This window comes from Anabas testudineus, chromosome 2, assembly GCF_900324465.2.
Source record: "Anabas testudineus chromosome 2, fAnaTes1.2, whole genome shotgun sequence".
Lineage (NCBI taxonomy): Eukaryota > Metazoa > Chordata > Actinopteri > Anabantiformes > Anabantidae > Anabas > Anabas testudineus.
The window spans coordinates 20,998,198-21,010,814 of record NC_046611.1 but is presented as its reverse complement, the minus strand read 5'-3'; the positions used below and the strand labels follow the sequence as shown (position 1 = coordinate 21,010,814).

General features: G+C 40.1%; 1 protein-coding gene across 1 annotated transcript; it reads left to right on the top strand.

Annotated features, from left to right (window-relative positions):
* Positions 1-1,282: 1,282 nt before the first annotated feature.
* nfx1 (nuclear transcription factor, X-box binding 1) lies at positions 1,283-11,380 on the top strand. Its single transcript, XM_026363560.1, has 23 exons — positions 1,283-1,530; positions 2,977-3,912; positions 4,027-4,188; positions 4,484-4,561; positions 4,717-4,822; positions 5,046-5,117; positions 5,221-5,360; positions 5,465-5,564; positions 5,656-5,873; positions 6,496-6,593; positions 6,697-6,727; positions 6,843-6,925; positions 7,291-7,399; positions 7,595-7,714; positions 7,785-7,864; positions 7,954-8,184; positions 8,660-8,733; positions 8,817-8,909; positions 9,291-9,428; positions 9,519-9,585; positions 10,628-10,773; positions 10,877-10,981; positions 11,173-11,380. Exons 1-23 carry the CDS (start codon positions 1,512-1,514, stop codon positions 11,225-11,227), a joined length of 3,261 nt encoding a protein of 1,086 aa, XP_026219345.1. The 5' UTR covers positions 1,283-1,511; the 3' UTR covers positions 11,228-11,380.
* Positions 11,381-12,617: the final 1,237 nt, after the last annotated feature.

Below are 12,617 nucleotides of genomic sequence, written 5' to 3'. Positions count from 1 at the left end.
GTCCATCCAAACCCTTCCTTGTACCAACATATACAATGTAAACCTACTATAAAGTAGTTAGAAATAGCTCCCTGTCAGCAGGTACAACGATAAAATGGTGTTTACACATTTATGGATTAGTATTAACATATTGAAATGCTCAATAAAATAATATTTCACTGACAGTGGCCTATTTTCTGCACAATGAGTACATTTACTTTATACCTTTACTTACAGGAAACTGACTTATAATACAGGATGTGTAATTGAGAATATTGTTGTACTTGTTCTTTTACTGGAATAAAATATGTGAGTACATTTTCCACTTCTGTGTGCAAAAGAAAATTGGAAGTTTGCCAAGTAACATTTCTCTTTTTACCCAAAATCACAGCTCTGAAACATCCTGATCCTAAGCTTATGACGCTGTGAACCAGTTAGTGAGACAGGTCTGTACAGGACATAGATTTTTCATATGCTGATATCTTGGAGATTAAAGTTAAACCAGGTTTTCTCTTTAAAACATCACAACATATATTTCTCACAGAGATACAAACTGTGGTGAATAAGGAGAAATACAAAATCCACACTTTATCCCTGCATGTAGCATTCATAAGCAACACATAAACTTTAAATACATTGTTTAACACCCTTACAGATGTACTTGTCAGATAAAAATGATAAAAAGTTTAACTCCCCATGTGCATCCATCAGTGGAGCGTGCAATGCAAACAAATAATGAATGACAACATGGTAAAACAGATGCAACACAGAAGAAGCTTTATTCTTAGAGCTGTGTTATAGTGTGCTATACTGTTAAATGATAAATGAGATTTAAAGAACACATGACTTCATGTTTTTTTTCTGCATCTGAAAGCCTCAATATTTAAATGCAAATATGAAGCGCCCCCTCGTGGGCATAGTGTTGCATTTTATTTATTTATTAATTAATTTTATAATAAAATGGTCATTTTAGATGAAGAATAACTAAGACGGTTCTGAGTGAAATCAAGTATATTAAAAATCTAATTTATTCTCATTATTATACCAATTAGTCTTCTATGGTTTTACTTAACGATATCTTTTAATATGTAATGTAAATATGTTTCTGAATGAGGGAAGTATTTTCTTTAAGGTTAACATATAATGAAATGTGCTTTTTATAAGGTTTTCGATTCTAAAAAACATTGCGTGCAGCGAGACGTGATCAGGGTCCGTTTATCAAAAAAAATCACTGAATGTTAAATCTGAATGTTAGCTTTTATTTTGAAAGTCTCATCAGGAAGTTCCTGTTTGGCTAGCTCGCTAGTCTGACATCGACTAGCATTTAGCTAGTGTGTGTTTACAAGGTGCGTAGAAAGTAGAAGGAGATTATTTCTGCTTTCAAGGCGCGGTCGTCACATTTCTAATTACCAAGACTCAGGTGAAAAGGCAGATATTGTTGCTGAGTACCTGGGTACGCTTGTCATCGTTTGGAAAATAAAACGTGCTGTGTTAAACTTTTGGAGGAGCATCAGAGATCAAACTGCAGCGTTATGGCCGAGGGCTCCTCTGGTAAGTTACCCAGCGTTAACATACTGTCTGATTCATTTAGCGGTATTCAACAAATAGTCATCTGCTAACACTTCACGTTAGCAGCCAAATAAGTTCCAATCAAAATGTGAATTGGGCTGTTAATCTAAAGTTTTGCCTTTGCGCTAAGTTAGCTGAATAGCTGGTTTGGATGTGCTGCTAACGTTAACTAACCTGAATTTCTAATAAGAATTAGGTAAATGTTATGTTAGGCTAACTTCTAACATTAGCCTTAGTTTATCTTTTAGCTCATCGGTTTGGCTAACTGTGGGATGCTAACGTTAGCCTAGCATCTCCGTGTGGTCAGGCAGCTAACATGAGAACATGTGACAGTGAACTTTGAAATCATACCACAAACGTCACAGCATAAGGAGCTAATTAACATGCAAGTATCCCCAGGACCACCTGTCTGTCTTTAATAGGTTTTACATCTGAAATTATTATAATCTTATTAATGTTAATGTTATGACGTCTTTTTTAATGTGCTGAAACTATAGCTAGCTAGCTAGCTAACAACCAAATAAGGACAGTTTATTTATGTAGTTAGCTAACATCTTGGCAGTTCAGAAGCCACGAAGTGCTTCTTAATAAAAGAATAAACAAAGACTCAAAAAAAAAAAACTCAATAAAAAATAATATCATATTATTTTTTACAGTAACTGTAAAATAATATTAGTTACTGTGGAGACATTAACTATTCAGAGGCTAGTAAACAACAGATTTCCAGTCCCAATTCTCAGGCTCATATAGTTTTTGAGTCTGGAGCAAATATCCACTAACAAACACTGATCAGATTACCTACTAGGGACATATCTTAAATATAGACAGGTGCTTGACTATACAGGGTTTGGAAAATAATTACAATCAGTTTGTATTGTGCTGGGATTTTGTTTTATTAGGAGAAGTCATGTTCTCTCTTCTGTTTTCTCAATACTAAACTATTGAAGTATAGTATATTTTATATTTATTTACGCAGTCATGACATGTGTAAATTGTTTAATAATTGTATAGTAGAACCAACTATATTTGCTAGTTTCAGCTATCTGCAACTAACTAATTACTTTTGTCAGTTTTATTTATGTATTTGTTATTTAATCTCTTAAGTGGTAGAAATATTGTGTCACCATTCTTTACTTGAGATGTTGTTACTGGAGAGTAATGAAAAGTTTATTTTTCAACTGTAAAATGTGTTGCCTGGTACATTTCTTGGTCACAGTTAAACATTTTAAAGGGAAAATTTGTTTACCTAGAAAATTGACCTTATGGCTGAACTAAGTTAGTCATATTAATGTTTTTTAACATACTGCCAGTAGGTGCTATTTTTTTAGTCTTGATCCTAATGTCCTCTCCTTGTATCAGAAATATTTATGGCAATTTCGGTTGTGAACACAGCCTCAGGCTTTTAACACCCACTTTTAATGGTTGCAGACCCACCTGACCTAAATCCAGATGGAACGTCGCATCAAAAGCCACATCACAACAAATCCAGAAGAGGACGTCCCAGGCACAACAATGACAGGAATCTGAGCAGTAACAATAGTTATGATCCTCCTCAGCAATATGGACACTTTCAAGAGGGCATTAATTTCCAATTCAGCCATAGCAATTCAAATTATGTAGAGCATCAGCCTCCTCCGTACCAGGGAGAGGATGGAGCCAGATGGCGAGGCCGAGGTAGAGGGAGGAGAGAAGGGAACAGAGGTTTCAGTAGGAGTTTTGGTGGATCCAATCCCCGGTGGCAAAAGCATGAAAGTAACTTTGGCCAATACGGTGGCAGCAACATAGGTGTGGGTAAATATCAGTCAGGTGCATATCCAGTGGATGGACCTGATGGTCCAAACTGGCGTAGAGAAGATGTGAACAGAAATGTAGAGCAAAGTAATGAAGAACAGGATGCACAGCCAAAAAACCCCAGAAAATTTAGCCAGGAGCAAAGGAGAGGAGAACAAATTAAGAAAAGCACTCACTCAGAGGACAACATTTCAGTAGCACATCAGAGGCCAGATGACACCCAAGGAGAAAAACAACCCCCAGAAATTAGAGAAAGAACTCAGAGGAGCAAAACAGGTTCAGACTTTCAGCGTGATAATTATCAGAGGAAACACAATGAGGCCAAGCGACGGCAAGGACCAATCAAACCACCTAAACAACCATCGCAAGATGAGGTGGGCCCGCATAAGGGAGCCAGTGTCCAAGACTCAGACCTTGGCAGACTATCTCAGGATCCTTCCTGTAAAGCTGGAAGAGGCTCAGTGCGACACGCACCCCTCCAGGCCAGAGGAGGGAGACGAACACGCCAACAACACAGCAGGCCAGGCCAGAGGAACTGGGACAAGATGCCAGAGAGCAAAGAGACACAGACAGGTTGGAGTGAAACTCCCTGTGAACTGTTGATTTGAGATTCAAGGTTTGGTAATAATTATAAAATAACACAAATCTGAATAGGGCTCAACACAACCCAATATCTTCCTTCCACAGGGTGTCTGATTGAACAGCTGTCTGGGGAGAAGTACGAATGTATGGTGTGTTGTGATATCATCCGGCTTGTGGCCCCAGTGTGGAGCTGCCAGAGCTGCTTCCACGTCTTCCACCTCAACTGCATCAAGAAATGGGCACGATCCCCAGCATCTCAGGCAGATGGTGTGACCCTTTAAACAACATCTGAATGATTGCACTCTAGTCTGTGACCAGTTTATGCAACACAGACATTCAATAGACTCTTCTCTGTATTATCTTCTCTATAGGGCTGCAAAACAATAGTTTTTCATGGCATAGCACACTGTACACATTGTAATGCTTTGTAGACAATACTCTATACATCTGCAGGACAAAGGTAGTTTTGTGGATCTGTTAACGTGCATTGACATTTCAGCTGCTTCAACAGTGAATTTGGTTGGATAATGTTACAACATTAAATATTGAATTCATTCTCCAGATTCAGCTGAGGGGTGGCGTTGTCCAGCCTGCCAGAACGTTACTCTGAAACACCCGACCTCTTACACCTGCTTCTGTGGTCAGTGTTAAGTGTCAAGTTAAAACTATCTATTAGTTGTAGTTATTATTTATTTAATTTTTTTTTTTTCTTGGCAATTCTAATATCCTATTACCTGTTGGCAACAGGAAGTGAAATAAGCCCACTATTCATTTTATTCCACATTTGATTGGCAGGTAAAGTGACAAACCCTGAGTGGCAACGTAGTGAGATTCCTCACAGCTGTGGTGACATGTGTGGAAAGAAAAGGAGTGGAGTGGACTGCAACCACCCCTGTAACATGTGAGCCATAACATTACAAGAATGCAGTATTTTTGACAATATCTGTTCATGTTCCAGTATTTTTAACTTTTACCAGAGGAAATACATGTTCATTTTTAAAGTGTTTATTGCATCACCCAATGGCTTCTGTTCAGTCACTCTTTTTTACGTGAGATCATTTTATACATGGAACCTGAAACACTACTTTACACGAAAGAAGTCAACGCTATTTGTTTTTCGTCAGCTTATGTCACCCTGGACCTTGTCCTCAGTGTCCTGCATTTGTAACAAAATCCTGCGTCTGTGGGAAGACCAGGTACGTTACCTTTGTGTGCATCCTACAGTTTTTTTCTATCTGTATGTTCCCTCCAGAGTTTGGGTTCTGAAATTATGACACCTTTTGAACCATCTCTTTTTAGTCAACCAGTGCGTTGTGGCCAAGCTACATTGCTCCAGTGTGACAAAGTGTGTAGTGCTCTACTCAACTGTGCTGAACACACCTGCACACAGGTGTGCCACAGCGGGGCGTGTCAACCCTGCCCACAGCAGGTTCAGCAGCGTGAGTCTCACTTTGACAGAAGTGCTTTTTAAAATACAATCAATCCCACAGTTACCTCTCTGGGACAATGTAAGAAAAAATAATTGATGTGTGATTGTCTGTAGTTTGCTACTGTGGAGTCACAAGTCGTCAAGTCCCGTGTGGCACAGATAAAGAAGGATTTGATGGCTCGGGACATTTCTCCTGTCAAAAAATATGTGGGAAGTAAGTCTGTGTAGCGCTAACAATTCTATTAACATTAAAGCTTTTATTTCACTCACAGTTCATAGCCTGATGCTCTGTATGTTCTGTTTAGGATGTTGGACTGTGAAGCCCACAGGTGCCAGCAGGTGTGTCACCGCGGACAGTGCCAGCCATGCCCACGCTCCCCAGCCCTGGTGAAGACATGTCCCTGTGATCAGACACCGCTGATCAAACTTCTCGAACTGGGTTACTCTGAGCGACGGAGCTGCTCTGATCCCATCCCCTCCTGTGGAAAGACTTGCAAAAAACCACTGGCATGTGGCTCCAGCGGTAAGGCAAAGAAACAAAGTCTGTCCTAATTAAATAAAAAATGTGTTTTCCAAAAACAGCTTTTATCTCTTGGATATTCTTCGCTAGTCTCAGTCAAGCTCAAATAATTTAGATAATTGGTTGTGAATGGAGACTGACACCAGCCTCATGAAGGATTTGAGAAAAGAATAATAAAACATAACTGAGCTTTAAACCTGACAATTCATAATGTGCACAATTTGAATAGTAGCAAGACTGTAAACTTTATCTTTTAGCTTTCAGATTCTCTTCATCTTGAATTTTTTTGTTTTTTGTTTTTTTAATCACGACTGCATTTTTCTCTTATTACACTGTGATGGAAAAAATGTGTCTGTTTTCCATTGGCTCTGAATGTCTTTATTTGTATAAACATGCAAAGCCCACCCTCATGCATCTTTGAAAATGTTACTAAAGCAGACCACAGATAACGCCTCTTTATTTTCCATCAACTTGTTTTTTTTTTTTTATTTCATATATTTTTTTAAACCTGAAACAAAGAAATTGCTTTAACTTGTGCTCAGTGGTCTGAAGCTTTCTGTGTGTGCAGCATGTACTGGACATCATGATTTGGTCACATGTTTAAATAACTTACTTGTTATTTCAGACACCATTCATTTGTGTGAAAAGCTGTGCCATGAGGGCAGCTGTGGGCCCTGCTCTCTGACCTCTACTATCAGGTGCAGATGTGATTCAAAGACCAAGGTGAGTAGAAACATCAGCAGCACAATACATGGTTGTTGGTGTCACTGTCATTTGTTTTTCGTATGAGACCAAGGATTTGAAAGAAATCAAATTTGTTTTTCAGGAGGTCCCATGTGCATCAGTCCAAAACGAGGGTGAGATTCACACACACACACACACACACACACGCGCACACACACACACGCACGAAAAGACAGCGCTGTCAGATCACCACCTACCTGACACATTTTGTCTTTCTGTCTGTTCAAGGTGAACTTGTCTTCACCTGCGAGAAACGCTGCAACAAGAAACGTTTGTGTGGTCGACACAAGTGTGGCGAACTCTGTTGTGTGGTCGGTATTCACTGAATCAGTGTGAATGTTTTGTGAAATGCATTCAGTAGACTGTCACCAGTATTACCTCTCATGTAAAACCAAACTCAACCCAGTATTGAAGTAGTTCTATATGTTGTTACCTGTGTGTGTAATTTTGCTCCAAACACTAAAATCCACCAACAGACGACTAGAACCAGACTGGAGCCTGATGCAAATATTTTCTTGTGTAATTATTTGACTTTGCACCAGCTGAAGGTGGTCATGTATCAGTAACAGCATTTTTGAAAGTAAATGTGTATTCAAGGTCTCACAATCACTGCATTTAGTTAGTAGGACTTCATTAGATCTTTTGGTGTTACTGGTTTCTGTCTGTGTTCATCCAGGCTATAGATCACAAGTGCCCTCTGATTTGCGGGTACAAGCTCAACTGTGGTCTTCACCGCTGCCAGGAGCCTTGTCACCGTGGAAAGTGTGAGCCCTGCTGGCAGACGAGTGAGTCCTGGTGTCATTTACTGTGATTCAGCTCTTAGAAGTACCACATAGTTATTTAGTCATTCATGAAAAGCTCGTTTGAGGTTTTTACATCATGTTTTGTTTTGGTTTTTGTTGTTTGCTTATGATTTTTGGCATTAATGTACCGTGATGTTGACATACAGCTGATATATTATGTGGTTCCTTGATTTATAGGTTTTGATGAGCTGACGTGTTTCTGTGGGCTCACTGTGCTGTACCCGCCCATCCCCTGTGGCACAAACCCGCCAGAGTGCAAAAACCCGTGTACAAGAAGACATGAATGTGACCACCCGGGTAAGGAATGATAACAGGTGACACTACAGTTGCACACAGTAACTGCTCCTAACATTTGTCTCTTGTTTAGTGTTTCACAGCTGCCACAGTGAAGAGAAGTGTCCACCCTGCACATACCTCACTAAGAAATGGTGCATGGGAAAGCACGAGGTAACTTCTCTGACATCACACATTTGCATGAGTCATTTTCTCTTATTTATTGGCATGATTAAAGCATCAGTCTTCCCATCAACCCACAGGAACGCAGTAACATCCCATGTCATCTGCAAGACATTTCTTGTGGCCTGACGTGTAATAAAGCTCTGCTGTGTGAAATGCACCGCTGCAGACGGATTTGCCACCGGGGTGATTGCGTAGCAGAAGGTAGCTGCCAGCAACCCTGCGTGCTGCCTCGTCCAGACTGTGGCCACCCGTGCTCCGCTCCGTGTCATAAAGGCAGCAGCTGCCCACGCTCCACCTGCACTGCCAAGGTACAAAACACTGCCACTACGAACAGCTGGACTTCCAGTGGCTGAAAACTGGTTACAGTTTGTGCAGATGGTCTTTGTTACATCAAGTGCTGGATTCATGGAGAGTTGAGGCATACTTTCCCCAAACTGATAGTTTGTCCTCTGTGTAATACGTTATTACTCTGATGGAAATGTCTTTGAAACTCAGTTCTAAGAATATGTCACAAACCCTAATTATTGAAGGTTATATTTTACAGTCCAGCTGTGTATTCTGTATGTTTGGAGGCTACGAGCGGTTTCTGATTGGTCTGTTAGTGTGGAACTGTCATGAATTTGGATGAAATAATAACATGTATGTGGCAGTCTTCCAAACTCAAGCTTAACAAATGAGGCCTTTCTCAGCTGCAGGAACTTTTCATATAAGCAGTGTCACAGCTTAGTGAAGTCACATCCCTTGTGTATTTTATTCCTGTTTAATTATTCAAACTTTTCACAGGTAGCTCTACAGTGTGATTGTGGTCGAAGAAAAGAAACGGTGGTCTGCACAGAGGCAGCCAGTTCATACCAGAGGTCAGCATGTAACAGTTTCTTTTTTCAACTGTTTGCATTTCAAACATGAATTAGCAGAAATGTTTAATGTTTAATGTCTCCAGGTATGCAGCCATCACCATGGCCAGTAAACTGTCTGACATGCAGCTTGGTGACTCTATGGACATCGGCCAGTTCCTCACTAAGAAACAGACCAGGTAGAGTAATGGAGGAAAATGATGAGTTAAAGCCAAATCTGTTGAAATCCAAATGTAAACAGCTCCGTGTTTATATTCCACTTGTTTCAAGGTTCATGCACAAAGTGATCCAAGTAACAACTCAGTAGATGCCGTCTTTGAAGCATGGTGCAAGAAGTATTTTTAATCAGTAATGAAACATTATTTAGCATGTTCACCTGTTCACCATGACTGAAAAGCTTAATACATTCAAATACACTGATCGTAGGTTTGAGTTTGTCGGATTACATCAGCCGCTAAGAACGATCCATTTAGTCAGAAGATTTATTCGAGTGCAAACAGATGAGGTGTTAAAAGCATCTATCCTAATATTATTGAGATGTTTGATCAAATGTATCTCAGGCTTGAATGTGACCAAGAATGTGCTACGTTGGAGAGAAACCGGCGCTTGGCAGAAGCTCTGCAGATAGATTCATCTTCTGATCCCTTCAACACCCGCTCCACACCTGCTTACACCAACAGCCTCAAAGAAGACGCCAGGTTTGTCTTTGTTTACTTCGTTCCCAAAGCCAACAGATGCAGATGGACCACTTCACTAACAACTCCGCTTTCATTTTCCTCCTTATTCAGGAAAGATCTAAAATTTCTCACAGAAGTAGAAGAAGAGATCAGGAATCTTGTAGAGCTTGTGAATAAGGTAAGATGAATAATCGCCACTAAGAACAATGGTGGTAGTCGTGTTGGGAAAGGGAAAACCTGATGAAATGTCTTAAGCTTGTAGTTGATGTTACATCAATAGCACCTGCTTGATTTGATTAAAGCCACACCATCACCATCAAACAACCTCAAGATACAGCAAAACCCTCTTCACAAGTCCAATCTGATAGACTCTCCATTTCTAGCTGTGGCATTAATGAATGAATCTAATCCAACATGTACATCGTTATTATTTAATTCATTCGTTGTTTATTCAGATATTTGTTAGCTGCGGTCAATTCTCCAATTTGACAACACCTGTAGTTGTACATGGTTACAGAAAGGTGAAGCCTCAATGCATTATTACTATGTAGACTGAGGCTGGCAGAGTCACTGCTTTGGTTTCTTTACCAAATGTAAAATATTTATCACCAACTCAATCACTTGCTGGAATGATGAATCTTCAGGTCAAAGCTTTTCTGCTTTTGAGTTGCTGTTGAAAGGTTTTATCGTACTTTCTTGTGTGTTCGATTTGTTGCACACTGCTGCCGTTACTGACTTTTTTTCTTTGTACCTTTGGTCTTTTTGTGGGGGCTTCTACATTTACGGAAACTTAAATATTCTCTGTCAAACACTTGCAGGAATACTTTCCAACTCACTTCTGGCAAAGAAGGTCAACTGGCTTTTTACCAGCGGTTGTTTTCCAACTCATTCCTTTGTTAGTATAGAACTATAAAAATGCAGGTCAAACATGCTCAGTGAGCCTGCCTACAGAACATGGGCCACATATGCACTAGATGCTCACATGTGGATGTTGAAATGTTAGACCCATATGTGATTGCTGAAGATTTTATTCCAATTCCACTGAACAAGAAGGACAGTATTAATAAAGCTTTTCCACAACATATTGGAACCAGGCTGCAGGGATATGCTTCTTTAAGTCAGAGGAGGTCCTGGTCTGTGTAGGCCACTCAGGTTCTCCCACACCAGACCAGTGACTGACTTATACATACCTGATGGACATGTGTTGCTAATGTCTGCAGGGAAAACAGCCAAAGCGGAGTCACAGTTTCCAGCCAATGAACAGAGAACATCGGAAGATCATCCACGAGCTGGCCGAGGCCTACGGCGTGGAGAGCATGAGCTACGACAGCGAGCCCAAACGCAATGTTGTCATCACCGCCCACAAGTAGGACTGTTTCCACATACAGGATTATCTATGTTAATGCAAAAAACTTTTGAAAAGTAATTGTGGATTTGAGGATGCGCCTGTTTATCTTACTTGTTCTCAGGGGGAAGTCGGCCTGTCCAAACTCAACCCTGACATCGCTGATAGAGAGGGAGGCAGCTGCACGAGCCCCTCCTCCCATCGCTCATATCAAACAGTACAGCAGCAAGTACGTCTTCTTCTGTGGTTAGAGGCTGTGCTGTTAATGGAAGGTCACATGCCTGGGTTCTCGACAGCCAAATGCCACAAAAGTGTCTTTATCCATCACACTGGACTCTTCTGTTTGTGAAAATACAGACAAATTAATAAGGTTTTTCCTTTGTCTGCTTCTGACTTGTTTTCTTTGGCTTCTTTTCGTAGGTCTGCCAGTGGAAGCACCTGGTCGAAGATGGTTATAAAGAAGAGCCTGCAATAGATTATTTTGACGTCCAGGATTAAAATGAAGCCAAACATAAAAATGAAACGTCAGGATCGGCTAAAAACTCCAAACTAGTCACATTTCTGATCATCATTGATCAGTAACAATTCCTCGGCTTCCTAATCAAATAAAATTATCTTTGGAAATGTGTCCAAGATGTGATTGCCTCCATTTGGTAAATCTGTAAGAAAGAATTGAAAGGGCTGAATGCTGAGTTGAGGCTTCCCTCTGATTTTTAGATATTAAAGTTGATCAAGATTGTTCGGTTGATGAAGATGCAACACTTGGAAAAGAGCTGAGCTTATTCTTCCTTCCTTTGTCTGCAGCCACTCCCTCCTTAAGGTTTAATAAAAATAATAATAATTATTACTTATTTACAGGACACTGTTGTTGAAATAAATTTGATGCACAAGCATCAAAATCCAGTCATGTCCCTTAAAAATAGCTCATCTCTCAGCTTGAGCTCTCTAGCAGTACCAAACATTTTTTTTTTTTCAGCCATAGGATATGAGCTGTTCTCTGTGCTGGTATTGAGCCAGTAGTAAACCTCTGCTGATTGAGTTTGTGGGTGGGCAGGAGTGAGCTGCACTGCGGAAAGAAAGCTTTGTTTGATACATGGCTATGACCCAGATGCTGTACTCTATGAAAACTTAAATGAAACCTTAAGGAGGTTTGAGGTCAGCTTCCGCACCTCTGGACCTGATAGGGATTCATGTCCAGTGTGATAGATTTCAACCTTTTAGTGGGTTTACACAGTAATTCACTAACACTAACACACACTTTAAATCTGTATAATGTAGGATTTGACATTTTTGTCCAAGGTTGTTGAAACAATTTTAAAATTGTATCTTTTAAAAGTAGAGCTAATGGGTAGACAAGCCAACTAATCAAGAAAATAACTAATGAGTAATGCTGAAACTGTCACAGCTTAACAGACATACAGCGAAAACGAGATATCAGGATACACACATTTAAACAAACTCAAAACTATAAACTATTCACTAATGTTATAAAATGCATCTATTGATTGTGATTTGCAGACATTTCCAGAAGGTACAGTAAGTAGGTCAATCAGCAAAGGAACATTAAAAAGCATTAGTAAATGATCCATTATCCATTAATTCCAATATCACAGAGTGGCACAGCTGTGTTTAGTTAGGGAGCTGACGTTGCTGCTCTCATGCTGTTGGGAACAGGCTTCATCCACTGAGGCCTAACATTTAGTATAAAAGTCAGTCTCTTTGTTCCTGCACTTTTCATAGTCCAGCTGTCATCCAACTGTAGTTCACATAATTATTTTTTTTACTGCTTGGCTGAATTATCCCGTCAGACAGCGGCCCCCGAAACCTGCTGCTGAGAGTAATTTGCTGACACTCCCTGCCACTGG

Bases quoted from the DNA above. Each gene is read 5' to 3' on its own strand.
- nfx1 (XM_026363560.1), top strand. The intron at 3,913-4,026 runs GTTGGAGTGAAA...TTCCTTCCACAG, and splicing joins GAGCAAAGAGACACAGACAG to GGTGTCTGATTGAACAGCTG. The intron at 6,594-6,696 runs GTGAGTAGAAAC...TTTGTTTTTCAG, and splicing joins GATGTGATTCAAAGACCAAG to GAGGTCCCATGTGCATCAGT.